The sequence below is a fragment of the Ostrinia furnacalis genome, unplaced genomic scaffold (genome assembly GCF_004193835.3).
Source record: "Ostrinia furnacalis isolate ACB-3 unplaced genomic scaffold, ASM419383v2 OfSCF0639, whole genome shotgun sequence".
NCBI lineage: Eukaryota > Metazoa > Arthropoda > Insecta > Lepidoptera > Crambidae > Ostrinia > Ostrinia furnacalis.
In genome coordinates this window covers 5,185-32,961 of record NW_021130878.1, presented here as the reverse complement: position 1 = coordinate 32,961, position 27,777 = coordinate 5,185, and the positions used below count along the sequence as shown (strand labels likewise).

The 27,777-nt window shown below is 38.2% G+C and overlaps 4 protein-coding genes across 4 annotated transcripts; 2 read left to right on the top strand and 2 right to left on the bottom strand.

Moving 5' to 3' along the window:
* The first annotated feature begins 93 nt into the window (after nucleotides 1-93).
* Vha26 (V-type proton ATPase subunit Vha26) lies at nucleotides 94-5,215 on the top strand. Its single transcript, XM_028323528.1, has 5 exons — nucleotides 94-269; nucleotides 428-603; nucleotides 1,584-1,752; nucleotides 2,655-2,849; nucleotides 4,296-5,215. Exons 1-5 carry the CDS (start codon nucleotides 237-239, stop codon nucleotides 4,401-4,403), a joined length of 681 nt encoding a protein of 226 aa, XP_028179329.1. The 5' UTR covers nucleotides 94-236; the 3' UTR covers nucleotides 4,404-5,215.
* Nucleotides 5,156-11,825, bottom strand: Nmdar1 (glutamate ionotropic receptor NMDA type subunit 1). The gene is made up of 16 exons (XM_028323529.1): nucleotides 11,634-11,825; nucleotides 11,025-11,195; nucleotides 10,672-10,794; nucleotides 10,322-10,593; nucleotides 9,819-9,971; nucleotides 9,519-9,692; nucleotides 9,174-9,435; nucleotides 8,878-9,091; nucleotides 8,625-8,792; nucleotides 8,417-8,541; nucleotides 8,107-8,341; nucleotides 7,875-8,023; nucleotides 7,625-7,782; nucleotides 7,372-7,544; nucleotides 7,026-7,279; nucleotides 5,156-6,415 (listed from the first exon to the last, which is right to left on the bottom strand). The coding sequence occupies exons 2-16, from the start codon at nucleotides 11,178-11,180 to the stop codon at nucleotides 6,236-6,238; spliced, it is 2,796 nt and encodes a 931-aa protein (XP_028179330.1). The 5' UTR covers nucleotides 11,181-11,195; nucleotides 11,634-11,825; the 3' UTR covers nucleotides 5,156-6,235.
* A 3-nt stretch (nucleotides 11,826-11,828) lies between these two features.
* Nucleotides 11,829-14,523, bottom strand: LOC114366601 (uncharacterized). The gene is made up of 5 exons (XM_028323527.1): nucleotides 14,211-14,523; nucleotides 13,906-14,062; nucleotides 13,551-13,725; nucleotides 12,918-13,111; nucleotides 11,829-12,399 (listed from the first exon to the last, which is right to left on the bottom strand). The coding sequence occupies exons 1-5, from the start codon at nucleotides 14,226-14,228 to the stop codon at nucleotides 12,215-12,217; spliced, it is 729 nt and encodes a 242-aa protein (XP_028179328.1). The 5' UTR covers nucleotides 14,229-14,523; the 3' UTR covers nucleotides 11,829-12,214.
* A 633-nt stretch (nucleotides 14,524-15,156) lies between these two features.
* LOC114366600 (mitochondrial glutamate carrier 1) lies at nucleotides 15,157-27,354 on the top strand. Its single transcript, XM_028323525.1, has 8 exons — nucleotides 15,157-15,337; nucleotides 15,710-15,770; nucleotides 17,782-17,916; nucleotides 18,873-19,022; nucleotides 19,715-19,848; nucleotides 20,318-20,513; nucleotides 21,466-21,606; nucleotides 25,826-27,354. The coding sequence occupies exons 2-8, from the start codon at nucleotides 15,727-15,729 to the stop codon at nucleotides 25,962-25,964; spliced, it is 939 nt and encodes a 312-aa protein (XP_028179326.1). The 5' UTR covers nucleotides 15,157-15,337; nucleotides 15,710-15,726; the 3' UTR covers nucleotides 25,965-27,354.
* The last annotated feature ends 423 nt before the right edge of the window (nucleotides 27,355-27,777 follow it).

The window sequence follows — 27,777 nt, the reverse complement described above, 5'->3', positions numbered from 1 at the left end:
TGGTTTATTTAATAAATAAATACAAATAATTTAGTTAAATTTTTACATAATCATAGACTAAGTTATGGTTTAGTATTTTTGTATATTTTTTTATGGCAACATCGGGATCATATGATTGTTCAATGAAGGAGCACGTCTGATAGGCGTCGTCATTCTTCTTCGGGCCAGTTTTTGGTTTTCTGGCTCAATATCGGTTGTTTTACGTGTTAGTGGTGTTTCAATAAAATCCATCAGCCATGGCGCTCAGCGATGCAGATGTTCAAAAGCAGGTATGTATTTGAATTACAGCAGTACAGTATACGCCTCACGATATGCGTTTGTCAAGATGATTGATCCACTTTGAGTTCATGAAATGTAATGGATATTGAGGCTCAATTTGCTATGTTTGGGGTGGTAATGGTTAAAATGTATGGGTATTCTTTAACAGATCAAGCATATGATGGCCTTCATCGAACAAGAGGCCAATGAAAAGGCCGAGGAAATCGATGCAAAGGCCGAGGAGGAGTTCAACATCGAGAAGGGTCGCCTCGTGCAGCAGCAGCGACTCAAGATCATGGAATACTATGAGAAGAAGGAGAAACAAGTTGAACTCCAGAAAAAGATGTATGACCCTATTATATCATGTTCATTCTCTAACTGCAGGCACATTCTGCAATCACCTGCAGTTCAAGGCTATAATCATACGTCTGTGTCCAAAAAGTGTAATTGGAACAACTTAAGCATCAGTTCAATTCATAATTTCTTGCCAACTTGACAGAAATTTTCCTAATGCGTATCAATTCTGTCAAATCACATGATTTATGCATTCAATTAGGAACATACTGCTGTAAAATAGCAGTGATTGTTACTTATATGAATAAAAATTAAGTTACAACTATTTTATCTTTCCATGTGTGGTTGTAAGACTTGTAAGTTATTGCCTAGTCACATGATAAACTAAAAGAACCAGACTTGCATTCTGATCATTGCGTCTATACTAGGTTATAATCAATGGCATTCATTAGGTGTTATGTACATCAGTATGTTCATTCTAACTTTTATATGAGTAGTTATGTATGATCTGATAACAGGTGCTACTGTTATCTTAGTAGGTGAAAAATCAAATGGTTCAGTTTTTAGAGGATATTTTATCTCTAAATTAACTACTGGTTTGACATGTCAAATCCTATGAAAATATCAAACAAATACAGTACTCAGATACGTGTTAACTTATTAGAATCTAATAGGAAAAATAGACTTACAGTACCAAACACTACGATTTTACGAGATTACATGATTGACTACATACATAAAGATATTTTTATAAAACTAGACACTAGTTTTGCAAATAATATTGATGCCAAATCAATGCAAATAATTGTATTGGTTTGAGTAAATGTTGACATAACTGAGTGAGAGTTCTACCCATGTTAGTTTAGTAGATATTATCTTTACTTATTTCAGAAAAGTTATTACATAGGCTGTTCTGAACTGAGATTTTAGAGCATACTGATCTTTTAATTATGTATTAAGAGAAGTTGAATTAGACCAACAATGAACTTATGGTCAAAACAACCTAACACTAATCAAAATTTTGTCCACAGCCAATCATCGAACATGCTCAACCAAGCTCGTCTGAAGGTGCTCAAAGTGCGTGAAGACCACGTACGCAACGTCCTCGACGAGGCCCGCAAGCGCCTGGCTGAGGTGCCCTCCGATGCCAAGCTGTACTCAGATCTGTTGGTCACACTTATCGTACAGGCCCTCTTCCAGGTAAATGTTTACAGAATTCTTTATTTATTTATTTAAAAAATTTATTGCACACACAAAAAAATAAGTGGTACAAAAAGGCGAACTTAATGCCATGTGGCATTCTCTACCAGCTGACCTTGGGTAATTAGGTTGGAAAAGAAAGCAATAAGCGTATCTATCAGGTTCACTAAATTTAACAATGGTATTGTCTGTATATTTCTTTCTTTAATTTTTTGTTTATTAATCTAGGCATTCCATAGTGATGTCATCAATCGGCCATTATTTAATAGGATAGACCCTGGCCCATCTGAATTCCTGTACTTTATTCCTATCATTATCAACTGTCCATAATACATATTATGCCAAATGAGCACCAAGAACAACATATTGAGGAATATTGCGAATGCCCCGTGGTTCACGAGGAATGATGAAATACACGAGTACTTGAACATTGAAACCGTGGCCACAGAAATAGAGCGATACAAGAAACTGCACATCGAACGTCTTACTCATCACCCCAATCCACTCGCCTATGGATTACTGGAGAATGACAACGTGGTTAAAAGGCTAAAAAAACCACGTAATTTAAGAAGACAGCTTAGGCATAGGCCAGCTGCTCTTTAACAATAAAATGACACTCAACATATCTGATTATAGTCTGGCGACTGATTGCAGAAATCATTATCACAAAAAAAAAAATGAGCACCAAAACATAGTGCATAGGACAACTCCTTGAAAGACTTAGTTTGATCTTCTACTAGGCCCTTCTTTTTCCTTCTTACTACTGATTGACTGCCTATAGTGCCCAATATTTCATCCTGTTGAGAAGACTATTAAGTCCAGCAATGGACTACCTCTAACTGACAGAATGATAGCAATTGCCCAGGAATACAAAATAAACAAAATGTACCAATTTGTTTCAGCTGATGGAATCCACAGTGACCCTCCGCGTCAGACAGGCCGACAAGAGCCTCGTGGAGTCCCTCCTGGGCAAGGCCCAACAGGACTACAAGGCCAAGATCAAGAAGGACGTCGCTCTCAAGGTGGACAGTGAGAACTTCCTCCCAGCTGACACCTGCGGTGGCATAGAACTAATTGCGGCCAAGGGACGCATTAAGGTAAGATCTTTTTTATTAACCTGTGTCTTACGCCCATATTCACAAACGATACTTAATACTCAATACTCAATCGTTTATTGCATAACCACATTAGCATTCACATTAGGTCTTACAATTTAGGCAGTTATACAATGTGGACCCAGTTAGGGCACAGCAACTTTAGGAAGGAGACAGAACGACGTTCTTAATAGTTTCAGAAGAAATTACTTGCTTAAGTGAAGCAACAAATGAACGCACAGTGTTGAATAGAGCTCTGTGATTGGTTCGTGTGTCACCCCGTGCGTCCACGCGCACTGTGGGTCCTCATAGTTTGTCAATACGGGCGTTAAAGTAGCTCTGCAATTATTTTCTTACTAACTTGAGAATGGTCTTGATATAGCTCTGAAATATACGGGATTGATCGGCCATTTGTTCACTTATTCATTTGTTTTTCATGGATCTTGTGTATCATTTACGAAAAGTTATTTAATCAAGTGTCACATTATAGCATTGTACAGCTATTCCAAGCAACTCTTGAGTGAGTCTCAAGAGTTTCTTGGAATAGCTAGCATAAATTCAAGTCTTGTGTTTAAGCTTTTGCCTCTTAGATGTGCTAACCATATTTTTGAAGTTTACTGTTCACGCCTTATTTGTGTTTTTTTTCACCTTTTTCTTTTTAACACCAATATTTTGTTGCCTAACATTTCGTGCCTGCTTACTTAAAGCATGTTTACTTGTGTGTTGTTCATGAATCGTTTTTTGTGTTATGTGTGCCAATAACCATAAAAATAAAAGGGTTAGCCTCATATTACTAATTCCCATAAAGTTTTTACACAGTCTAACCAGTTTTTTTCACTTGATTAGTCTTTAAAAGCTTATTTCCACCATTAACCTTATAATAATGTAATATCAAGAAGTTACATCAGGTAAGTGGCTGTCAATATAATTTATGTGCTACATCACCAAGCTTTTATGTAATAGAGTCTGAAAGCAGCATGATGCTATTTATTTGGTGGTGGTTGGTTGGTGTATTGCTCATTATGTGATCGTGCACTCTATTAAGTAAATAATATTAGAGTTATTTGAGAAGGTCTGTTACATGTGTTAATTGTAACTAAGTCTTCGAGTAGAGCGGAATTACACTATCCGGCTCGAAGGACCAAAATATAGCCAATGAAATAAATACAAAATAAATTGTGTAGCTATTCAGATTTAACTTGCATGATGTTTTGTCTTCGATACCTTATAAAATAATGCACGTCAAGCTCTAGGCTTCCATAGATTAAATAATCTATGCATGTGTCATCATCATAGTTCTTGGATTTTTTGCTAAATTACAGAAGTATTATCTAATGTACCTTGGACTCTTAATTTTTGCTAAATTACAGAAGTATTATCTAATGTACCTTGGACTCTTAATTTTTGCTAAATTATAGAAGTATTATCTAATGTACCATGGACTTACAGATCAGCAACACCCTGGAGTCACGCCTGGAGCTTATCGCCCAACAGCTCCTGCCGGAGATCCGTACCGCGCTCTTCGGACGCAACCCCAACCGTAAATTCACCGACTAAACGGTCACCACACACTTGTTACTACTAACAACATATTTAAAAGAAAATCGTAATTAGTAGAACTATAATAATATATTAATAAGTGTTTTCCTTTGCCTAATTAATTATAATGCGTACAATTTTATCGCTGTTTAGATGTAACTGTTGAATGGCCCCCTAAGTCGTCAGAAAATGTTAAACATGTGTGTGATCATGTGACTTACTGATTTCTGGCCTCGACTCGCTCTAACTGTACGGAGTTTCGCCTGCTCTTTCTGATCCAGCTTCTATTGAGAAAGTATTTTATTGTTACAATTCATTCTTTAGCATGTTCTATGTATTTTAGAGGAGTAGTTTATAGGGTTTTGGAAACGATTTAATTAAGACAATGTTACCATTTTACTAGGTAATTCAAAATAGATATTGGATAGTCGTTACTGTTTACTGGCAAAAATGTCAACGCACTTCCGACATACAGTATTACTAAAGCACAACGTGTGACAGTGGATCGACATAATAACTAATATACGTGAAAATGTTAATTGTATTCAATGTTTACCCAGTTCTATATGGATGTTGTTACTGAATGTTGATTTGTCGCTTCTTATTACCCGCCGGATAGTTGGGAATATTTGAAAGTTGTAAGGCCTAGGGTTCACAGCAGCATCCCATGCTGTTTTCACCCAAATCGAAGTAAAGATTTGGCTGGGCGCAGTGTGGTGTGAAACCGCGGCCTTGCAACGCACAACACATTCCTAATCTGTGTTCTACCACTCCTGGCAATGTAACATTTTGGCTTGCTTTTGGCAAATATTAACGGAGCACCATAGCTCTTATACATAGGGTACAATGTATATTCCCATATGGCACTGTTAAAAATTCTTATGTAAATATATAGATGTGTTAAAGAACGATGTTTTATTTCACAACCTCAAGCCTTTGATCAATGATACACAATAGTAGATTAAAACGACTTTATTACATTTTAAAATAATTCCTTTTACAACTCACATTTATAAACTCTGAAATAAAATCCACAACACCTATAAAACAAATTATTTAATAAGAATTTCGATTCATATTTAATTTTATAATAGTTTAATGGTGTTCTTACGTACCCTATCCTAAAAGTTATGTAATTTAGCTACACATTTATTCAACTAAGTTTGTGCCTGTATGTAAATACAGCCAATCGTGAAGGAACACTTTATAATCATAATATTTATATGTACGAATATTAATATAATTACCAATTAATTTATCCATATTTTTACTAGAAATAAGATTAAAATCATGCCGATCTCGTTTTGCTCTCGCAATCAAAAAATTTCGAGCCTTTAGAAGTTTAGAATGACTTCGAGTCTATGTTATTTTTCTCATAATACCATTAGTTTAAAGTTATAACCTACCTTCTAGACATACATATTCCATGACATTACTTTTTAGACTTTTTAAATAGTAGTAATTTTACCTAACAATTTTTTGTAGGCCAACTTTTTCATTATGAAACTAAAATAGACTATCAACGGTGGCTTGGTTGAACTTGAAACCTTTGCTCAAGAGTTATTCGTCACAGCTAGATAAAAATGCAGTCAATTAATTTAAAAAAATTCAGCATGTATAAACTAACAACATTGATTCTACTTATTTCTGAATTTATTTGCCTACTAATGTGGTCGTACTCTTTGTTCTTTACCATCTTCAACTGTTTCTGGCTAATTACAATTTATGTTCTCAAGATGTTCTTGTTAGGTTTAATTGACGACTAAGATGCAAAATCTTGACCACGTCGTTTAATTCTGACTACATCAGTAGCTGTACTTCTTACCACTTAGTTGTTCTTGTTTTTTAACTTAAACGACAAGGTGAGACACGTCAGGAGTGTAGGCTGGTAAATATCTCGGCACACGCGGCTCGTCCCTTCTCCGGGCTCCACGGTCCACTGCCAAACTGATGCTGCCAGCTTCCTTCACTCCGTTCGACTTGATCCGCCGTTGGGCAGGCAGAATCGCAGCTCGGAGCGACTTGCGTTTCTGAAATTATGTCACGTTCAGAATCTCATAAAAAATGAACCTAAGTAAAAGAGCATTCCAGAAGATTGCGTCAACATCTCAGCATACAGGATAGAGGAAGTAGTACCGCATGCCTTTGCTTCTATTACTAAAATCTATCATCGCATTCCTATGGACAGAACAAAACAGGCATAAGTTGGAAGATCAAAATGCAGTGTGGGATGGTCCTGTAATGAAAAGTTATAGGACATTTTTCTACTGTTAACTTGAAATGGGCTAAGTATTGGCTGGAATAGTAAGAGCTATTTAGTTTGTGAGTGACGGAGGTTGTACATTCCCATCCTAAATGCACCTAGGTCATGTCATAAAACTACAGTGAGAGATGTAAATCTACTTACGACACCAATTCTATCACACCCAGCGACTCGGTGGTCCTCAGATAAGCAGCGGGGACAACTTTGTCGTACAATAAAAGTTAAGATTCTAATGAACGTGAAACGTGTTTATTCGAATAAATACTTGAAGTATTGGTAGTTGACAATATTTGAACGCCTGTCGTTTATATTTTGCTCTCTATCTGGTTTTTGACATTGTAGTGATCCATAATGGTTTCTGCCTTAGCCTTGTTTACCTCTACGGCTCCCCTCCAGCGGTCTGCGGCGTGTCGGGCTATCTCCATCCTCTTCTGTTTTCGTATCTGGTGTCGTTTGTACACGACCTCGATAACTATCAGCACTATTCCTCCAATAATGCCAGCTAACACCAGAATGAATACTCCAGCCATGTTTTTGAGCCCTAAAGTGTTCGGTGTTTTCTCATTCTCCTCGCAATTCAGCATATTGTTTCGTAAGATCCATTGGTTGTCTAGAGATTCCATTATCCCACCTAAGAAAAAAATAACGCTATTAGTATTGTTCCTTTCATCCCCTATCTACCTATATGACATTAATTAAGTAGGTAATTGCATTATTACGTACTTTCATGAAAATCCAATATAGCTAATGTAACGAGATCGGCCCATGGTGATCCTTTTTGCAAACCCACGCCATACCCAGATCTGCCGAATAGTTCTCCGGCCGTCACAAGTTCACAATCTTGGGCTGCCTCAAATTCCAGGCGGGAGGAATCCCAAATAAACGCCATAAGTTTCCTAAAAAAACATTTTCAGTGCTTACAGAAATGTTATCTGAAATAGTCACGAATTCCTGTTGTTATCTTCTATTTACATACCCATTCTTCACATCTTGAATAGCTTGTTCCGCGTTATCGTAGTTGTTTGCTTCCATTGTTCTGTACATGTTGGACAATTCCACCTGCCGTCTAAAATACATATCTACGGCAGATCCTTTCACCGTTGCACATGTTAGATTTTCCATCGTATTACGCAACTGTGGAACATAAGAACTAAATTGGTGAAAGGTCTAGATCTCAACCTGATGGATATTACTTAATAGGTTAGGTATTATTATAGGGTTTTTACTCTAGCATCATTGATCCCGGTAAGTTTGGTTTTCGGCCTTTCGAGCACGAGGAAAGCGGCCAAGTTGGCAGTGTAGGAAGCAACAATGATCATAGCGAAGCCTGCCCAGACCATGCCGAGGACTCTTGCCGAAAAACTGCGGGGTGTACCTGAAAAAACAAAAAGAACATTTTCTTGTACGATATTGTCACTCCGTGTGTAAATTAGGGAGTTTATATTACAGGTTTCTTACCTTCCCCAATACCACTGTTCAAGAGCACTCCCCACGCAAACCAAATGGCACTTGACAAATTCAAAGCATCTTCTTCAGTGCCGTCAATATTCGCTAGCTTAAACCTTCCGAATGGAGAAAATCTATCCAACAGATATAAAACTAGAGCAACCACGTGCACGGATACCATGACAAGAATCCATAGGGTGTTTGAGAATGGTTGCAAGAAAGATACGAGGGTCGAAGATCGAGATGGCTGAAAAAAGATTTAATTACAAAATGGTACCTTTCAGTAAATAGGTAGTCAAGAGTAAATGACGTTCTCTCATACCTTTTTCTCCAATATCGTAATACCTTGGTACTTGAAGGGTTTGCTGAATTCAATAAATTCTGCCCTCTCAGGATTGATAGTCAATGGTGCTACTATCATGTCGGCTCGCTCATATACTAATTCTCCTGAAAATAGAATGAATAGGGATTTGAAGATATTTGAGAATTTAAAGATCTACTTAAGTAAATGTATAGAATATTGTACCTACCTATGAGTCCCGTCCATTCTTTCTTCGCACCGGGCATGGAGAAATTCTTTATGATGTAGTTGCCGAATTGGCCATCAGGAGATAGAGCCAGTGAATACGTAAAATTTATCACTTTAGAAAGGTGCTTCAATAAGTCCATACAGAATCCTTTGCAGCAGTACATTTGACCTGTCAAGAGCAGTATATTTTAAAGTTATGTTGATAACTTTGTGAAATTGCAGTATGTCACTAGTTTTTGTTATGAAGTAAGAACCTGTTTCATCACTAGCATTGTAATGAGGACATGGTATTTCTTCATGTGTGCAGTCGCTGTAATCATTGATCCGTCGAGCGTAGACAAAAGGCTTCTCCTCAATAGTCAATACCTTGAGATGTGTTGGTATCATAAAACCCTCTGGTTTGGATGGGCTTCTTCCCATCCAAATGATTTCATTTTCCTTCAACTCCAGACGCATTTTTTGTGTTTCCTAAAAATAAAGCTCATAGTTGAGTGAAAATCGTCAACCTATTTAGTCAAGCGAAAGGCAAGCACATATTATTATAGAATACCTTGGAGTAAAAGTACTTCCCAACTGCCACGTGTTCTCCTTGAGCCCTCACATTGACCATATCATATTCAGCGTGTACCCTATCGCCGTGGTCGTCAAAAGCTACATATCCCGTCGCCCCATTCTCCAGTTTTTGCTTCCTTATGTAGTCGAAGAGATGATGCCCTGTGGTCCAGATTGAGCCAGAGTTATCGCAGTCTGATGGTGGAGCATTGATCTCCTCTGTAGTGTTCATGTCGCGAATAGCTGAGGCGAGCACGTATCTGAAATTCGTTTATAGTTATAACTGGACTGGTCTTTCATTACGTAAGTAGTCACTTGAGATCTTGGCAATAAAGGTACTTACATAGAGTCCTGAATGTGAGCATGTTCATTAGTAGCATTGACAAGTCTCAGCCCCAAGAGTCCTTCAGGTGCATTAGCAGCATCCAACGCCTGCTCTGTCACCATCCACACGTAACCCGTAGTTGTCATGTTCAGGAACGTTGCGTCACGGAAGATTATTTCAGCATCAGTCTTACTGTAAAAGGAGAGAAGTTTAGTTTGTTAGGAAACTAATCCTATATGGATTTGATCTAAGAAATCTTCGTAGACTTATTCTGCATGGTGAATATGCAATTAATAATATTCTAGGCGTTCCATTTACCTGGCGTACATAAGGAAAACCCTCGCTTGTGCACTCTTAACCTCGATTAATTTATCGCTGAAGGAATCCAAACCTGGTTCAAACTCAATCACTTGTTCAACGACCACTTTCCGATCAACGTCATCGTCGACATTCTGCGAGGTTGTTTGGAATCTGAAAATTATTTAGTTCCTTAAAATCAGTTGTTATTTAAACGAAGTAATGAAAGAAAGACAATATGTGTACGTTAATTTTATATACCCGATGTACGTAATTATATTGATATACGTTATGTTCAGGTATATTACTGTTAAGTCCACAAAACGTACGTCAGAAGGTTGGAACAGTAAAACATGTGATTTCTTTAAAGGTGTATTTGCGACTAAAATAAAACTGGCGCACTATGGAGCGAAATTGAGATTTATGGACATAGCGATTTTTTTCACAATTTCTATTTGAAAAAAATACCTATCGATAGGTTACGTTATTCNTACCTACATCGTGTACCTACAATATGCACTAACCTTCCAAGAATCGCTCGGCCATCAGTATCTGAGCTGTGGATCACGATTACCTTCATGTAGTTGAAGTGTTTCAACACATCCACCCACACGTCTGCTTGATGTGAATACGGTGGTACGGTCCTCAGAAACGACACGTGGATGTTCTTGTCGGAGAACGCAGAATCTCTTGAGGATATGCCGATTACTGGAATGTGGTAGAAGCCACTTGTGTACGACACCGCTGCAGGAGACAAGTCTCCAGTTAGAGGATGAGATACCACCACCGCATATACCTAAAACGCACGAATATAGTATCAAGCTTGAAGATATTACCCGTCTTTTATCCGTAGGATATGTTTCTGTTTACTTACTCTATGTCCAATGAGGTCTTTGCAAACATTCAGCGCTGTTTTGATTGGATTTGGGTCCATTAGTATCGAGTAATCGTGGTAAGTTACTCCTCGAGGCACATACTGGTCTTTGAAGTTCAGATTCTGGAAATTAAGTTTTTGATCTTTTACTGTAACAGTAAATAGTTCAGTGTAGTTTCTATGTTTTTTCAGTGAACTTAAACACTTAATAGTGTTTGTTTATTATTGTTGAGTATCGTCATCAAACGATAATCCCATTTAAGAAAAACATGACATCTTCTACTTGAGGATTTTTATAGAAGAACGGTATTATTTTCTCTATAAAAAAAATTGATCTTTCAGCTGATGCTCACCGATATAGTATCCTTGAAGAAAGCAATAGATTCGTTACTGGACAGCACTCCCCCCACATTGTAGTAAGTGGGGTTGGTGTACCGACGGCGATCAGGGTCGGCTGCTTCCAGCAGTGTGCCGCAGCACAACACCACCAGTATCACGTTTAGTGACATGGTTGTTAGGAGGACCTAGTGTTAAGATACATAATGATAATTATGTATTTTCTTGCTTAGAAAAAAAATCTATTATATTCTTGTTTTACCAGTTTTTGTGTGATGTGATATTTTTTTAAATCTATCTAACTATGAGTAGTAACAGTATTTATTTATTGATTTAACATTTTATCAGTATTTTGGGGAAAACATCGTCTCATAATACGTATTTTTATATTTAAACTCACTATAAACATTGACATAATGTTAAGCCTATGTAAAAGGTTTCTTAGATCATCCCTTCACTCATACAAGATTAGTGAACCCGTAAGCAAGACGTACCTAGGTAAGTAGGTACTTTAAGCATGAAACTAACTTAGATTGCTCTTGAATATTTGACCACACCTTCAGAGCTAAATGGTGCTTTAATTATGAAGATATAAGGGCACTACTACACTACACCAACAGCCTTACCTTATATTATGTTCTTCATTTGTTTTGCATAACACTCACTGTTTTTATTACGTCATTTTAGTGAAAAATATTCTTGTGAGGAACAGATGAGGGATGCTGGGAGGGATCGGTAGATGGAGCTTTTCTCCCGTTGCCTAGGCAACCGCGCAGGCGTAAAATACCAATCAATCCCGATGTTTTTAGGGCAATAGTTCGGAGTTTTGTCGTAAAGTTTAACGAAACGAAGTATATTGTGGTAACAATGCTTTATTGTAATGTTATAACATGGTTTTAAAAACAATTCGAGAATACAAACTTATTACCTAGTAAACTAATTCTAAATTATTATTTTCAACTAAACCTAATTTAAAACTACGAAAATATTTTCATCATAGGCAGATATAAAGTTATATTATCAGCAAAATCAGATAAACAGTTGTATAAAATCGATAGTAGCTTGTATTTACTTACTAAAATCAACAAAAACATCCTGTCGGAAAAACCAACGCTCACGATATGAAATCAAACTTAATTAAAGTTATACTAAGGTCAAAATCAATTTCCAAAATTCAATTTTCTTCCGAGATTTCTCAATCGTAGTCTTAAGACCAGTTCCAAGGGCTAGAGGACTGGGCCCAGCCATTAGAGGCCCAAGGCTTAGGCCAAGTGGGGTTCCATCCAGCTGTGTTTAGAGCAGCGGCGGCGGCAGTGGCAGCGTGCTGGGCCGCACCAGCAGCGCCAGCGGCTCCGGAGCTCTGGATCACGGATAGCTTGAGGGCTTCGATGTCTAGGAATAAGAAAGTCGCTTTAAAGATGTTTGGAAGGAATTTGAAGTTAGCACAATAATTAAATTAAAACGTTTATCTAAGAGTAGGCGCACACCGTTGTTTTTCGTCGGCCGATAGTTTACTCGGGCAGTTGATCAGTATGGGCATGTATGGGAGTGTGCACACTACACCGATTCGATTTGGCCGATTCTTCATACAAATTAAAATCGGGCACAACTATCGGCCAACAAAAATCAACGGTGTGCGCCTACTCTTAATTAATTAAGCAGATGTTATGCGGGTTACACACAGTTCGCACGTCAAAAAAAAATGTTTTTATTCATGCAGAAATTATTCTAAATCGGATCGCTTCCTAGTTGCCTTAGTTTATATTATACACAATTTAATTCGCCAGTTTCAGAGTTGTGCAAATTACATTCCACATTTCGTTTAAAGCAGTAGCAAGTGAAGTTACCCATCAGGGTAGTGAAAATAGAAAATCGCATGTGCAACGCCGTCACAATACAAAACATTTTACCAGCGTTATGCAGCCTAGCAGCTTGGGTGTGAGCAGCACGCTGCAGCGCCCTTGCAGCAGCCGCTTCCCTCGCTGCAGCTATCTTCTGCGCGACAGCAGCGCGGGCTTTGGCGGCTGCTAGTTGCGCCTGGGCTTGGACCGCCGCTTGCGCAGCTTCGAGAGCATGGGCACGCGCGTGTCTAGCTGCCTCTTCACTAAAAGACGAATAAGATTTACATGGAGAGGAATGGCGTTAGTGGTTACTTATTAAAATCTCGACGCCATTATATGTATTATTGCGGCCTTGGCAGTTACCAGCTGGGCCTGGGCCGCTGCCTGCGCCAGCTTCTAAAGGGTAAAAGTGTTCGTCTGGCTGCCTCTTCACTAAAACATACATTAGTTCGTGAACTAACTAAACTCAACATGGTGAAGGTGAAAGCGAGTTACATCTGGAATCCTCAACCACAACACTTTCCAGCAGGTAAGATTCAGGCCATGAGTTTCCTCATTGTGGTTAAAGAACCACTCATAAAAAGTTGTTTATACGAGTATTACGTACGATATTGCCCATAATACCAAAGTTATTATTGGAATTTCCAAAATCAGTTTCTGTTGTCAGACTTCAGAGTTGCAATAAGCTCTTCCTTAACTAACCTTTTGTGTGCTGCGTGAGCAGCAGCAACTTCCTTCGCCCCAGCGATGCTCTGCTGTTCGATGGCGGCGTGCTTCGCAGCTGCTACTTCGTGCTGGGCAGCCATCACTGCTGCGGCCGCGTCTTTGGCTGCTGCTACGGCTCCCGCTACGTCTGAACTGGTGTCTGAAGCTGGCGCTGAAAAACCATCACTTCAATGGAGTTCAGCATGATTAGGGTGAGTCTGACGACTTCAGATTTCATCAACTAATTTTTTTTTCGACATATCGAACACAGGTTTCTTACAAATTGCTCTAAAAGACACTTATCATCATTGTTTTGGTATGAAAAACAGAATCGTTAGAGTTTTACCCATACCATGAGCATGAGAATAGGCTCCAATGCTATGAGATGCAGGCGGGAAAGGGACGTTCCATCCAGCCAATGAATTCCATCCGGCAGTGTCGTACCCCACACTTCTTTTGTCTGGCTTAGTGGATGCCAAGACTACTGCGAGGACGGCCAGGAATGAGACCTGTAAGTTGACAAACATTGTAGCCTGTGTATTCCAGAGACAGAAGGATCACTACCAAATGGCATGGCATAAAGTCCTGCCCATAATTAAGTTGAAGATCAAATCCTAACAATGTTAAAAAGAATCAACCTTCGTGTTTATTTCTTACCAAAACCTTAGATGCCATGTCGATCGTTTGTATTGTTCACTGTTTGATAGCAACTGATGATGTGATGCTCCGATAGAGAAATATGGGATCTTTTATATGGTTAGACACGGAAAATAATGTTGAAAGGGACTGCCCTGATAGGCAATGGCTATAATTTCCCAGTGCAAAAAACGGGTATACAGTTCTGTTCAAAGTACCACATAAAACTTAATTGTACTTTCATTCTCGATGATCCGATTGTTGTGACTCGTAACTTACAGTGTATTTCTGTTCTGAGCTTTATGTCTTTAAATTAAGGATCACCATTTTGATGATATTGTTTTTGATAAACTAGTTCTAGCGCATTAATGTGGCCATGTGTGCCATTTACTGCGACTATTTGATTTTATAAGTTTTGGGCTTAATAATAAAGTTATGAAACTTGTTGCTATGATATTATCCATATCTACCTTATCATTGTGCGTCGCCGCGTCGAGGAGATTAGACGAACAATCTCTTCTACCTTTCTTGCATCGTAAAACAATTAGGAAGTTTTAAGGGACAACTATCTAACTCTATGTTGCGTAAACATGTGGGATACCGACTTATATAAATTTGTCATAATAAGTAGATGATAGGATTCTGAATCCTAGTCCTCTTAGAGGATTTTTAATTCTCTAAGCTAGCCCTACTTATTATAGTAACTACGTTATTTATTATAGTTACAAATTCGTACAAGTGAGCTTTTGGATGCTTTTTAAGAAGAATAAGAATACATTTATTTGCTTAAAACACGCTGTGTATCACACAGCGTTAAGCATTAGAATATTGGATTACACAATCCATCACAAAAACAGCAAACAAGATAAAAAAAAGAAAGATAAGGTATTAATAACGTTATTTAGTGATAACGGTATTTTTCATTGGTGTGCTCCATCCTTATCGACCATCAGCTGTCTTCAAACGTCAAACAGATACGCGGTGTTGTGTCAAACATCAAAAAATCAATCAAACTGTCATCTCCGGGATTTTATCGATTCAATTTTCTTCAATAGTTTTCAACTTCATTTCCCCTCTATAGAATTAAATCCAGTATGTGTTTTCATTAATTTGGCCACAAAAATTAAGAAGCTTCTGTGTAACACAAAGTAAGTTTTAGTTTTATGCCATTTTGATTACGTAAAATATTGGGATAGAACGTGCCGCATTTTGATAAAATTAAAATTTATTTTAAATAAAATATTCATTAATATTTATTGCATAAAGTGTAGAAAAATATTCAATGTAAACATTTTTATTTAATTTTTTATATTTTTGTGTGGAATATTTATTTTAAATGTATTTAATAATTTTTGTTTAATATTTCATCACAGTGAGTTCAAGTAATAGCTAAGTCTCACATTTTTTTAAAGATACAAAAAACGTTCCATAACTAGTAGACTATTTTAAATATTTATGTGTATCTTTTCATTGAATTTTACTGTATATTTTAAAGTTCATTCTAATTTTATTCTTCACAGATCCAAACAGAACAAACATGGGTTCAAAACAACTACCACCGCCACCACCACAACAATTCTCGTATGTATTTAATTTAATTTTTGAGCTTTTTATATCACTATACCTAATTTTTCTTAGATTGAAGAATTTAATGCTACCTATCACATTTTAGAACTTTTGACTAGTAAAAACCCCTATAGAGAATTTGAATCATTATTAGTAAAATACTATACTAGGTAACATTTCCCTTCTTGTTTCTGGGGGCACGGCAGTGCCCCCGCCAAGTCGAGCGCGAAGCAAACACTGCCGTACCATCCTTTACTGGAACCATTTCGCCGCATTTTTAGGCCCCTATTTGAGAACCTCTGGATAAGACCAGAACGCAGAAATTTTCGTCATCTAGTAAGCTATAATCACATACTTTAAATCCAAAATTTCAAGTCTGTAGGTCATTTAGTTCCGAAGTTAAGCGAAAGCAAAGTTTCACATTTACGACACTCACTCACTGATGATCATCAAAATAGAACTAGTACTTCCCATTAACTCAGAGGGCTGAAATTTGGTACAGAGTTAGGGTTTAATGGCCACATAAAGGGAAAACTATAAAAACTAGGAAAATCGAAGATCTGGAGTAACCACATTCATAATCAATACTACTCCGGCAGCGTGGTATTCGCCTGTATCGCTCACCGCTAGATGGCGCTAGCACTNGATTGGTGCAATGGTGTCATGGAGCACCTGGTTTTGTCACCCTTCAACGGCCAAGTCACACAACATTAACTATAATAATAAAGAAATCGCAGTAAGGAACCATAGACTTGGCACGACTTTGTCTAGATTTCATTACTTTTTAGAGATAAACAAGCAGCTCCATCGAGACTTGGCTAGTTTTTTACAGAATGTTTTTGGTGGGATTATACATTACAGTACTCTTCTTTGAACAGAAATATTCTACTTTTCAGAGCCATTGTACCTACAGTATTAAAATTTTAATTTTAGCTAGTGGCTTCATTAAAACTATTGTTGGCACATGCCATGCCCTACATACACAATTGCTGCTAAATGAATATCATATTGTAGGGTCAATTACAACAATTTATGTAGAGTCAGTTTCAGTTGGCATAAACACTGGTGTCACATAGTTTTACACATTTTTTCAGTGGCCTTGGCTCAATGTTGCACAGTTTCATTATAATTTCAACCTATTTGTATGAAGATTGAGTATTGTTAGGACCATTACTGTGTATTTGTTTGAGGAGTATTTGTCATTGACTGCATTATGTTAATTTTTTTAAGCAAAGCTAGAATGACTCTTTTTATGCTGTCTTTTTATTTTAGTAGAAATGTTAGTTTGGTTTGGTTAAATAAAAAATATAAATAGTCTTCATGAAAACTTTACTTCATTAACAATAGATTAAACTCTTTCTAATAAAAGGAATTTGTAATAATGTTTATTTAAACTATTTTTTCATTTATCTTATTTGCAAACCAGTTAATCTTTTTACTGTATATATTATTGTCAACTTTATTGCCTGAATAAACACAATATAATGTTAAATCCTAAGTAAGTAATCATATTGTTTTATGTTGTAATTATTATAATTGTCATGAGAGAAATATTTAACAGTAGGTCTAAAAACATAAACTTCTTATTTCAGTCACATAGATCATAAATTGGGTCACATTATTTGAACCTTCAATCAATTTATTGATAGGGAAACCGATATTTTTTTTTTATTCAAAATCGTGTACGAATTCCTATATGATTACAATTAGTATTCTCATGCTTCAATAATAAGCCTAACTTATTTTTATTAACATAAATTAAAATGCTATAGGTACCGATAGAACTACAGTACACTACAATATTGTAATCAATCTTAAAATGATTATGGAGTGTGCCATATTGATTACAGAGCAATTTTCACAATGATAGGCGTTATTGTAGCACATACTCAACAGGCTATACATTTTTATTGGAAAACAGCTCTTATTGCAACTCACATAAGACGCTGCAATGTTTAACTTCACATGCTATCTGTACTCACCGGCATGCCATATCAATTGTCGTATTGTACCGATTTATTCGCAGATTGCTACCCAAGATCATAAACGGCGGCATTGCCGGCATTGTGGGAGTCTCCGTGGTGTTTCCCCTTGACCTTGTGAAGACCCGCCTGCAGAACCAAACCATTGGGCCAAATGGGGAGAAGCAATATAAGAACATGTAAGTAAAGTAATAGAGTTCAATTTGCATTACACGTGTTTTTAACATGTTTCTAACTGAGGAGCGAGCGAACTGGAGAGTTGATGGCCGCTGGGGCAAAATAGTTCTCGAATGGCGACCACGGGCCAGAAGACGTAGTATGGGCCCCCCACTAGGTGGACCGACGATCTGGTGAAGGTCGCTGGATGCGGGCGGCGCAGGACCGGTCTTTGTGGAAAATATGCTTGGGGGATGCCTTTGTCCAGCTGTGGACGTCATTTGGCTGAAACGAAAACTACGAATAGTATGACCAATGACGATCGTATGTTTTATGACGTTTTGTAGTTTTGATTTGTTTACCTGTTGTCTCGAAAACAAAAAACAACTTGTTGTGAATTCTGAGTGGAATGATATTGCAGAATTCCAGTGTTTATTGAGTCTTAATATTACGTTAGATAACTGATCCAGCTAGTCTATCCGGTTTTGTGTCAATATGTTTATTTAATTAATAAGCTACAACAACTCACTCAAGTAGGTTCGCCTATTAAGAACCGGTATTTCAATACTATAATTAAAAGAAATACCTATTAGGCGAAACTACAGAACGGAATAGAAGAAAAAACTCAAAACAAAACTACAGAATGTAACAGAATAGAAAATACAGAACAAAGTTCAAAACTCGCTTCAATTGCCATTCAATTGATTCATATTAGTATTTTAATATTTAGACCAATCATATGAAGTAATCTATAGATATACTGAAACGAGTTTTGAGCCGCACGAATACGGATCTAATGCCCATTTTCACCATCAATCCGTACTTTTTAAGTGTTCCTATGGTAACGCATAACAGGAATTTTGTATTCTAAAGAGTCACTTAAAATTAGGGTTTGATGGTGAAAACGGGCATAAGTCTTCTATGAAACCTCATGACATTTTTGTCACACCCTGTATAAGTAAGGATTAATCCCATGCAGGTTGGACTGCTTCAAGAAGACGTACGCAGCCGAGGGCTACTTCGGCATGTACCGCGGGTCCGCCGTGAACATCATCCTCATCACGCCGGAGAAGGCGATCAAGCTGGCCGCCAACGATATGTTCCGACACTATCTCACCCTGCCTGACGGGTAAGAGTTATAGTTCTTGCAACTCACGAAATCGTTATGTGCATTTGCACATAACGATTTCGTGCATTTGCACATAACGATATAGTAATGTCTATCAAAACTTTTTGTGCATTTGCACATAACGATATAGTAATGTCTATCAAAACTTTTGAAAAACGAACAATAGCGAGCCACCACAAATGTAAAGCTCACTCGCCTTCGTGAATTGCAACAACTATACTTGTCAATGCAATTCATTTTAGTCGTACGTACTTGACAAGTTGCTAAGGTTGTACAATTTCTTATTCATACAACCTCAATTACTTCCTATTCCAATAAAAATATGCTAAGATTTATTTTAGCCTTTAATAGTTCATCAAAACGTAAATAAAATCATTAAGCAGACACTACCTAGTCCTGCTCTAGAAAACGTGAGAGCTATAATTGTGCGCTCGTCTTTGAAGCGACCTCAAATCTCAGTATCTCCTGAATCGATCAGAAACTAAATCACTGTTAGGTATTCCCATCCCTCGTTCCCACCACTGCAACTCGTGAGTAGCTAGAATCTGCAGCTTGCCTGCCACTATAAACCCAACCAATAACTAGGTCAAGTTTAAGGCCATCATCATCAGAATTACCAAGTTAAACTGTATCTTGTCTTACGTGAAGGTTTATTTTGTACATTTTCTCCATATTCAATCGTTTTTCGCCAGTTCGCTGCCAATTCCCCGTCAAATGATGGCGGGTGGTCTGGCGGGCGCGTGCCAAATCGTCATCACGACTCCCATGGAGCTGCTCAAGATCCAGATGCAGGACGCGGGCCGAGTAGCCGCTCAGGCTAAAGCTGGTATGTTATTACAGCTTCCACTGTGCTCCAACTGTCATTAAACGAGTTGGTTCTACCTTTTTATTTATACTCGACTGCGCGACGCAAAAGAGGCGATGTGTTTTTCTTTTCAGTTTTTATTATTTCTAAGTCACTTCGTCTTACAGCCTAGGGGATGTGCTTTCTCACACTGTACCGACCCGTCAAAAAAGTCCAAGATATCTGATATGTTGAAGTTGATAATGATAAGTAATAGTGACTATTATTGATGTAATAAGTAAAGGTAGATGCAGATAAGAAAGAAAAATTACCACCTTACCAAAATTACCGAATTCTATCAAGGCAGCGATTGAAACTTTTAGCAGGCTTATTGCTTTCGTAATAAGCTCTTATTTTTCTGTCTCTAGAAACAGCATTTCGGCACTCCGGCCAGCCGCAGTATGGCTTAATTTCCGTATACAAACACGTAAAAATAATATCCTTGTTTCAGAGGGCAAAACATTCCAGCGCATCACGGCGATGGAGCTTACAAAGAAGCTGATCAGAGAGCGCGGAATCTTCGGGCTGTACAAGGGAGTGACGGCCACCGCGGGGCGTGACGTGTCATTCAGCGTGATCTACTTCCCGCTGTTCGCCACGCTTAACGACCTGGGCCCGAGAGACCCTGCTGGTACTATACCTTTCTGGTAAGTTCCTTTATACATCTCTTATATTTGTCTTCGAGCTGTAACTAAGGGCTAAGGAAGTGACGGCGATCGGGACGTGACGTGTCATTCAGCGTGATCTACTTCCCCCTGTTTGCCACGCTCAATGACCTGGGCCCGAGAGACCCTTCTGGCACTATACCTTTCTGGTAAGCTCCTTTATAAGTACATCTCTTACATTATCTCCTGGCTGTATAAAGGAAGTGACGGCCACCGCGGGGCGTGACGTGTCATTCAGCGTGATCTACTTCCCGCTGTTCGCCACGCTTAACGACCTGGGTCCGAGAGACCCTGCTGGTACTATACCTTTCTGGTAAGTTCCTTTATAAGTACATCTTTTTCATTATCTCCTGGCTGTATAAAAGAGTGACGGGGGGCACCGCGAGGCGTGACGTGTCATTCAGCGTGATCTACTTCCCGCTGTTTGCCACGCTTAACGACCTGGGTCCGAGAGACCCTGCTGGTATTATACCTTTCTGGTAAGTTCCTTTATACATCTCTTACATTTGTCTTCTAGCTGTAACTAAGGGCTAAGGGAGTGACGGCAACCGCGGGGCGTGACGTGTCATTCAGCGTGATTTACTTCCCGCTGTTCGCCACGCTTAACGACCTGGGTCCGAGAGACCCTGCTGGTACTATACCTTTCTGGTAAGCTCCTTTATAAGTACATCTCTTACATAATTTCCTGGCTGTTTATGGAAGTGACGGCGATCAAGACGGGACGTGTCATTCAGCGTGATATACTGCTGTTCGTCACGCTCGGAACTCCACGAGGAGCGTGACATAACCGAGACACATTTTAGGCAGTGGCTCAGGTGGCACGTCCACCAAACCTCTGCCGTCTTAATTCAAACCTTACCGTCTTATCTTAAAGTCGAAAATTAACCAAAACGTACAATAATATTAACTAAAACAATTTTCCTTCTGCCCCCAGGTGGTCATTCGTGTCTGGCTGCGCGTCCGGCTCGACGGCAGCCCTGATGGTGAACCCTATGGACGTAGTCAAGACTCGCATGCAGACGCTGACCAAGGGCAGCGGCGAGCGCCAGTATACCTCCATCTTGGATTGTATCACGTGAGTCAAACTATTTAGTTCTTTTTTCTTTAAACGTTTGCTAGGAGCGACTCCCCCTAAGCCTAGGCTTAGTTGGCCGATAGTTGGGCCCGATTCTATTTTGTATGTGTATGGTCTATTGCTAGCCATACACCTTTCTTGATTATGTTGATTATGAAGAGAATGATTCAAACTCCTTGTTGAATGTAGATATTTATTACTTGATTACGTATAAAGGTACAATAATTGATTAACGAGAGTCGCGGCCACTTGTTAGGCTGCTAAATCGAACACTAAACTTAAAATAATGTAAAACATAAAATATAAAATTGGGTCAGCCGCGCATAGCAATATATTGCTGATGTTTGCAATTGTACGGTGACGCACCGTACATGTTCCGGGCCACCAGAGATGGAGGCGGGATGAAAGTAAAGTTTATGAAAATAGGGATGCACTACTAGTTGCTATGGGCGACGTAGACTTATTAACATTATGTATCGTATTAACACTATGTATCTTGTTAGTCTTGTTCTTGTGGTCTTCGTCTTCACTTGAGTTGCTTCGAATGGATGAGAGGCGCACGGTAGTGCGCTCCTCCGGGGGCGCGACAGTCGCCGCGCGTCGCACTCGCCGCCACGCCAGCCACGCTGCCGTGATGACTGCGGCGCCGATGATGATGTATATTAGAGCGTATTGATGTACATCGTGGTATGATACATCTGTGTTCAATACTGCTTGCTCTTTCAAATCTTTCAGACCTTTCTCGATGTCCGAAAGTTGTCTCTGACGTTCGTTAATTGTGTCGTCTACGATAGATGTTATCGGGATCGATGCGTTGATGATATTGTTGATCGGACTGATGTCTTGTGTCTGGATATCGGCGTTTGTTTTGATAACGTTGCGATCAAGGTTACGAGCGTGCACTGTAAATAGGTCGGACTTGACAATGCACCCGTGTGAAATGCTGACGAGGCCGGCTTGCTCCAGCTGTGGCGCGGTCACCTGATCCGCGCATATCACTCGTAACTGACACTTCTCACAACAAAAGTACAAGTACTTGTTTATTGTGTTTAATTCGACCCACTTATTGATGCAGGGGTGAACAACTGTTTTGCATTGTTTCTTATTGATGTCTAATTCACAAAGACTTTCTTCTTGCTTGAGGTGATATACAGGTTTCTTGAGTTGACATAAATAAGTCTGCTCTTGCTGATGACATGAGGAGATGTCTTCTTTTATCATCGTGATATAAGCATCTTTAGCTAAGTTGATGGCCAAGAATTCTGATATTGGGATCGTGTCTATCATCTTGCTATGATTTGTTGCAGTTGGTACGGGAATGAGATGAAATATTTCGAAGGAATCTCTGCCGACTAAAGGTACTTTTATCTCAAACAGTAGGTAATCTTCGCACATTCTGGCCTTGANAAAATTTTGAACGATTTTTACTTTCACTCCACTTTGACTCGTCGTTTTGTACAAAAACAGTATGAACACTACTACGGCAAGTTTTTTATAAAGTTGACGCAACTATCCAATATTCCAAAATGGTATAATACTCTAAGAAAACTAGTCGCAAAAAAGATATGCGTACCATTTTTGCAAGCACTTCGCTTGTTAGTTAGTATGGGATAAATCATGCAATTAAATTTAAAACCAGTTCTCCTCGACCAATTGAGCTGAAATTTGGTATACTTATTTAAGTACGATGACATTGCAATATTGTGGTATCATTGAGCTGGATGGAGTCTGGAGGTGGCCATAGGCACTTCTAAACGAAACGGCGGAATCGCATCTACACTCGCGAGCAAAAGTATGGAATCACTTACATGAAGTTGTTTCCATGCTATCTTGTGTACTAACCAATTTGTTAGTAACAAAAAAAGTAGCACCATTTTAAAGATTCAACTTTTAACTTTAAATTGATACCAAATTCATTTAAATCACACTAGTATTTAAAAAGATATCCCGCCTAATGTGAAGAAGTAAGGAAAAAGACATGTATCAACTGTTTGATACGTCGCGAGTTGCGGCCTATTTACCCCCCATAAAAGCAAGTGTTTTCGGATTTTTGCTTTCACACGTTGATCCATACACATCTCCGCTTCTTTTGACACTTTACCTGGGATTCTACACCTTCAGAAGCAGCACAAATCGTTGCACTATTGCAAGAAGGGCTCAGCCAGAGGGCTGTCGCACGTCAGCTCCACATAAGCCAGTCCTGGGTTTCGAAAGTTTTAAGACGCTTTTTGTAAATTGCATCTATGAGTTGCTCTTGGTTTGCTAAAATATCTTCCATTGAAGACATGCTTGATTATTGCTTGAAATTGTTTGAAATTGCTTGCTATAAATTGTATTTGTACCTGATTTACTTGCTTTTTTGATGAGTGTTCGAGTGTTTGATGAATGCTTGCTTGTTTCTTGATTTCTTACTTGTTTGATGAATGCTTACTTGTTTCTTGATTTCTTACTTGTTTCTTGATTGCTTGCTTGTTTGATGAATGCTTACTTGTTTCTTGATTTCTTGTTTGATGTATTTGCTTGATTCTTGATTTCTTGTTTAGGTACTAGTCCCCAATGTCTTTGCGAACTCTGTACAGATTATGCGCCTTCTCAATCCAGTTGGTGAGACCCTCTTCCGGGAGGCCAAATGGACCGATTCGCTCCGTACGCGAGATTCACAAAGCACTGAGTTTTCTTGATTGTAGATAAATCCGGCTCGAATAAAGCTGTATGGTCTATTGCTAGCCATACACCTTTCTTGATTATGTTGATTATGAAGAGAATGATTCAAACTCCTTGTTGAATGTAGATATTTATTACTTGATTACGTATAAAGGTACAATAATTGATTAACGAGAGTCGCGGCCACTTGTTAGGCTGCTAAATCGAACACTAAACTTAAAATAATGTAAAACATAAAATATAAAATTGGGTCAGCCGCGCATAGCAATATATTGCTGATGTTTGCAATTGTACGGTGACGCACCGTACAGTATGAAACATGGCCGATACCAAATCGGTGTAATGTGCGCATTTCCATACATGCCCATACTGATTAACTGCCCGACTAAACTATCGGCCAACTAAAAATCAATGGTCTGTGCCCCTTATTACAAAAAGCTAAACCCGGGATGGTCACTGGTTTGAAATGAAATGTCCATGCTATTTCTATAGAGTTCAACTATAGAACTTTTTGTAATAAGGGACAATGTATAGTGACTCCATTCGCACTTTTTTGGCTTCACCTTTAAGCAGTAAAGTGACTCTAATAGCATTTATTTTGAGTTCATTTTATATCCGTAAAAGTAGCACTATCGCACTTTTTTGGGTTGACTTTTAAAGCAGTAAAGTATTATTGAACTTTTTTGGATTCATATGTATGCTGTTGAATGTCACGAAGTACATATTTCCAACGGTTTGATCAATTTTTATAAACAGCTGGAGCGATTCAAATTCCACCTACAGTCTCGCGCTACTATCTTTTTTGGCGATTATTATTATCAAAATCGACACTAAATAACGTATTATGTCTACATCGAGTATCAATTAAAGTCACCACCAGCTGATACCGTGAAATAAGTATTAATTTCGGTGATTTATCATCGTTGTTTACAAATCATAAACAGTTTAATTACGTATTTTGATTCTGTAAAAAAATGACATCACTTTGTGTAATTTTAGTTATGCATTGAAGCTAACACGATAAAGTACTATCAGAAGACAGCCTCAACTTAATCCAGTCTTATTTATACAATTGTCAAAAATATCGTAAATTATCTCATCTGTAATCTTGATTTTCGATAGCGGCACAGTACAAGATAAAAGTATTACACGTAAATTTAAAAGGCCCTTCATCCTTCTTCATCGGTCCACTAACATTAACTAACACCGACTTGTCATAGTATTGTGAAGAATCATTTCTTTGATTATAACGTGAAATTAATCTCATAGCTTGCTAGTCTCTTGCCAGGATACTTGGCAACTTGCTGCTCTCTTTTAAAAGAAAAAAATATTTTTCTGAGGGTGTAGTGTCAGTTTACGCCAAATGCATTCGGTATCGACTGCGTTTGAAATAGTGACATAAAATGTATGACGGATTGTACAGCGCCCCTAGCGGAAACTTTCAAGAACTAAAATTTTCATGTATTTTTTTGACGCAGTCGATATCGAATGCGTTTGACGTAAACTCACACTACGTCCCCTGGAATGTTTTTAAATTTTTTTGTTTTTTCTACAGACAAATGCTGAAGCACGAAGGTCCGACGGCGTTCTTCAAAGGCGGCGCTTGCCGAATGATCGTCATCGCGCCGCTCTTCGGTATCGCTCAAGCCATTTACTACGTCGGCATCGCCGAGAGGTTGCTGGGTATCCGATAAACAGGTACGGGTGTTTGATATCTCGAGATATTGTTATCGATATGCCAATCGATTCGATTATGAGTTTGAAATAGTTTGAAATCTGATTTGGGATCGCATTATCTTACAGTTAATCAGACCCGAGTTTCGTGGGTGTGAAGTGCTTAAACTGATAGCTTCAATAGTTATTTACAATCTAAAAATATTTTATCAGCAGTTAGTTACATAGTTTATGGAAATACATACTACGTAACTTTTAAAAACTGTTGAATTTCAATTCACGAGGAAAAAACGTTTTGTTCGATAATTGCTATTCGTTAAACCTGGATCTTAGCTTCTCAAACTTTTGCTTCAAATGTTGGAAACATTCAAATGGTTGAATTGCGCTCACCCCACTATGGAAACTTCTACGTCTGTTCACGTATTGAACATAACGATTCTCCCATATTATTATGTCTTGTCTTACATATTTGACCACACAGTATCCTATCTGGAATAGGCTACATACACTATCATAGTATCAAGTTATCTCTAAAAAAATCCTTCAACGTGCGAATTCATATCAATATCTCGAGTATCAACACGCTTCTAAACGCGTTGTACATGTTTCATCGATTTGGCTATCAGAAAACTCGTATCTACATTCTTGAGTTTTTGCTCCATAAATCACTGTTTTGTCTTTGTTTGATTTTGCTAACTAACTAATCAGATTCTCGAATAAATATCCAAAGAATGAGCTTGATCGATGAAGTGTGTAACGCTCATATTAAAGTGATGTGAAAAATGTCTGTCTGTATTGTTGAAAACGCGTCATATGACAATGTGTATTTGCGGCGCTTATGTAAACCTACATAGTATACTATACTATCAGTAAAATAAAATTTTAATAGAAACATACAGATATACATTCTTGACATCTTGCAGTCAAGTGCTGGCCACTTAGAACAAATAAACCTGATATTTTTAATTGTTTTCTACGTCTATTTTTTAAAGTGCATTACTTTTACTTTGTGACAATAATTTATTTTAACAGATTAGAAGCTAATTTATAATTTGTTAAGTAGGCAATTTTATTTGATAACTGTGTTAACCGACGCTAACTCACAACATGCTGTGCTCATCAGTGTTACCAGTGAAAAATAATAATCTTATTCCTTGCGGCATGCAAGGAGTAATGATCAGCCAGTGACATAATATATTTACTAATACTAAAATACTGGCATCAAAAAGGCAATATGATTTTAATAAGTTACAAAATGTATCAAAACCCTGTTAAAAATCTGGTTCAGTATAAATACTCGTATAAATGAAGAAACATTTAATTGTTTAAGTTAAAGTTTTGTTCAATGATATGACCTATCGAAATATGAAAAGACAAAAAAATTGTAAAGCTTTAGTACTCAGAATGAAATAGTACAGTTAGTACAGCATATAATTCACACTACATAGTATAAATTGTACGGGCCCAACCATACCATTCCGTATTGAATATTGAATGGGGCATCATTCAAGACGTTACCCATATTTTTAAAATTCATCTATCTCTCTCACTCATATCAAAAAGTTACCATAAGTAACATTGACAAATAGTTCCAAATGTAACAAACCGCGTTGCGATATCATTTTTAGGGCCCGAAAACTTTCAAATACTGCAATATTCCCATTAGGTTCCGCTTAAAAAGGGGTGTAAAAGTCCTCAACGCCAGCCAGGAGGGCTGAGCCATCCTCACCGGCGCGCGGTGCACTCTGCTGACCAACGGACGAGGCTCTGGCGATTGCCCAAAATTATCGTTTCATTTATATTTATGAGGGGGCGTAAAAAGGGAGGGGTAGG

What these genes read in the sequence shown, in the direction of transcription:
- Vha26 (XM_028323528.1), top strand. Translation starts at nt 237, where the DNA reads ATGGCGCTCAGCGATGCAGATGTTCAAAAGCAG. An exon ending in ATGCAGATGTTCAAAAGCAG is followed by an intron (nt 270 to 427) that starts GTATGTATTTGA and finishes ATTCTTTAACAG; the next exon opens with ATCAAGCATATGATGGCCTT. An exon ending in TCGTACAGGCCCTCTTCCAG is followed by an intron (nt 1,753 to 2,654) that starts GTAAATGTTTAC and finishes AATTTGTTTCAG; the next exon opens with CTGATGGAATCCACAGTGAC.
- Nmdar1 (XM_028323529.1), bottom strand. Translation starts at nt 11,180, where the DNA reads ATGTCACTAAACGTGATACTGGTGGTGTTGTGCTGCGGCACACTGCTG. An exon ending in ATTCAAGATGTGAAGAATGG is followed by an intron (nt 7,545 to 7,624) that starts GTATGTAAATAG and finishes ATGTTTTTTTAG; the next exon opens with GAAACTTATGGCGTTTATTT. An exon ending in TATATTGGATTTTCATGAAA is followed by an intron (nt 7,280 to 7,371) that starts GTACGTAATAAT and finishes TTTTTTTCTTAG; the next exon opens with GTGGGATAATGGAATCTCTA.
- LOC114366601 (XM_028323527.1), bottom strand. An exon ending in AGCCTATTCTCATGCTCATG is followed by an intron (nt 13,726 to 13,905) that starts GTATGGGTAAAA and finishes ATGGTTTTTCAG; the next exon opens with CGCCAGCTTCAGACACCAGT. An exon ending in GCTCACGCAGCACACAAAAG is followed by an intron (nt 13,112 to 13,550) that starts GTTAGTTAAGGA and finishes TTCGTCTTTTAG; the next exon opens with TGAAGAGGCAGCTAGACACG.
- LOC114366600 (XM_028323525.1), top strand. Translation starts at nt 15,727, where the DNA reads ATGGGTTCAAAACAACTACCACCGCCACCACCACAACAATTCTC. An exon ending in GCTGGTACTATACCTTTCTG is followed by an intron (nt 20,514 to 21,465) that starts GTAAGTTCCTTT and finishes TTCTGCCCCCAG; the next exon opens with GTGGTCATTCGTGTCTGGCT. An exon ending in TCCATCTTGGATTGTATCAC is followed by an intron (nt 21,607 to 25,825) that starts GTGAGTCAAACT and finishes TTTTTTCTACAG; the next exon opens with ACAAATGCTGAAGCACGAAG.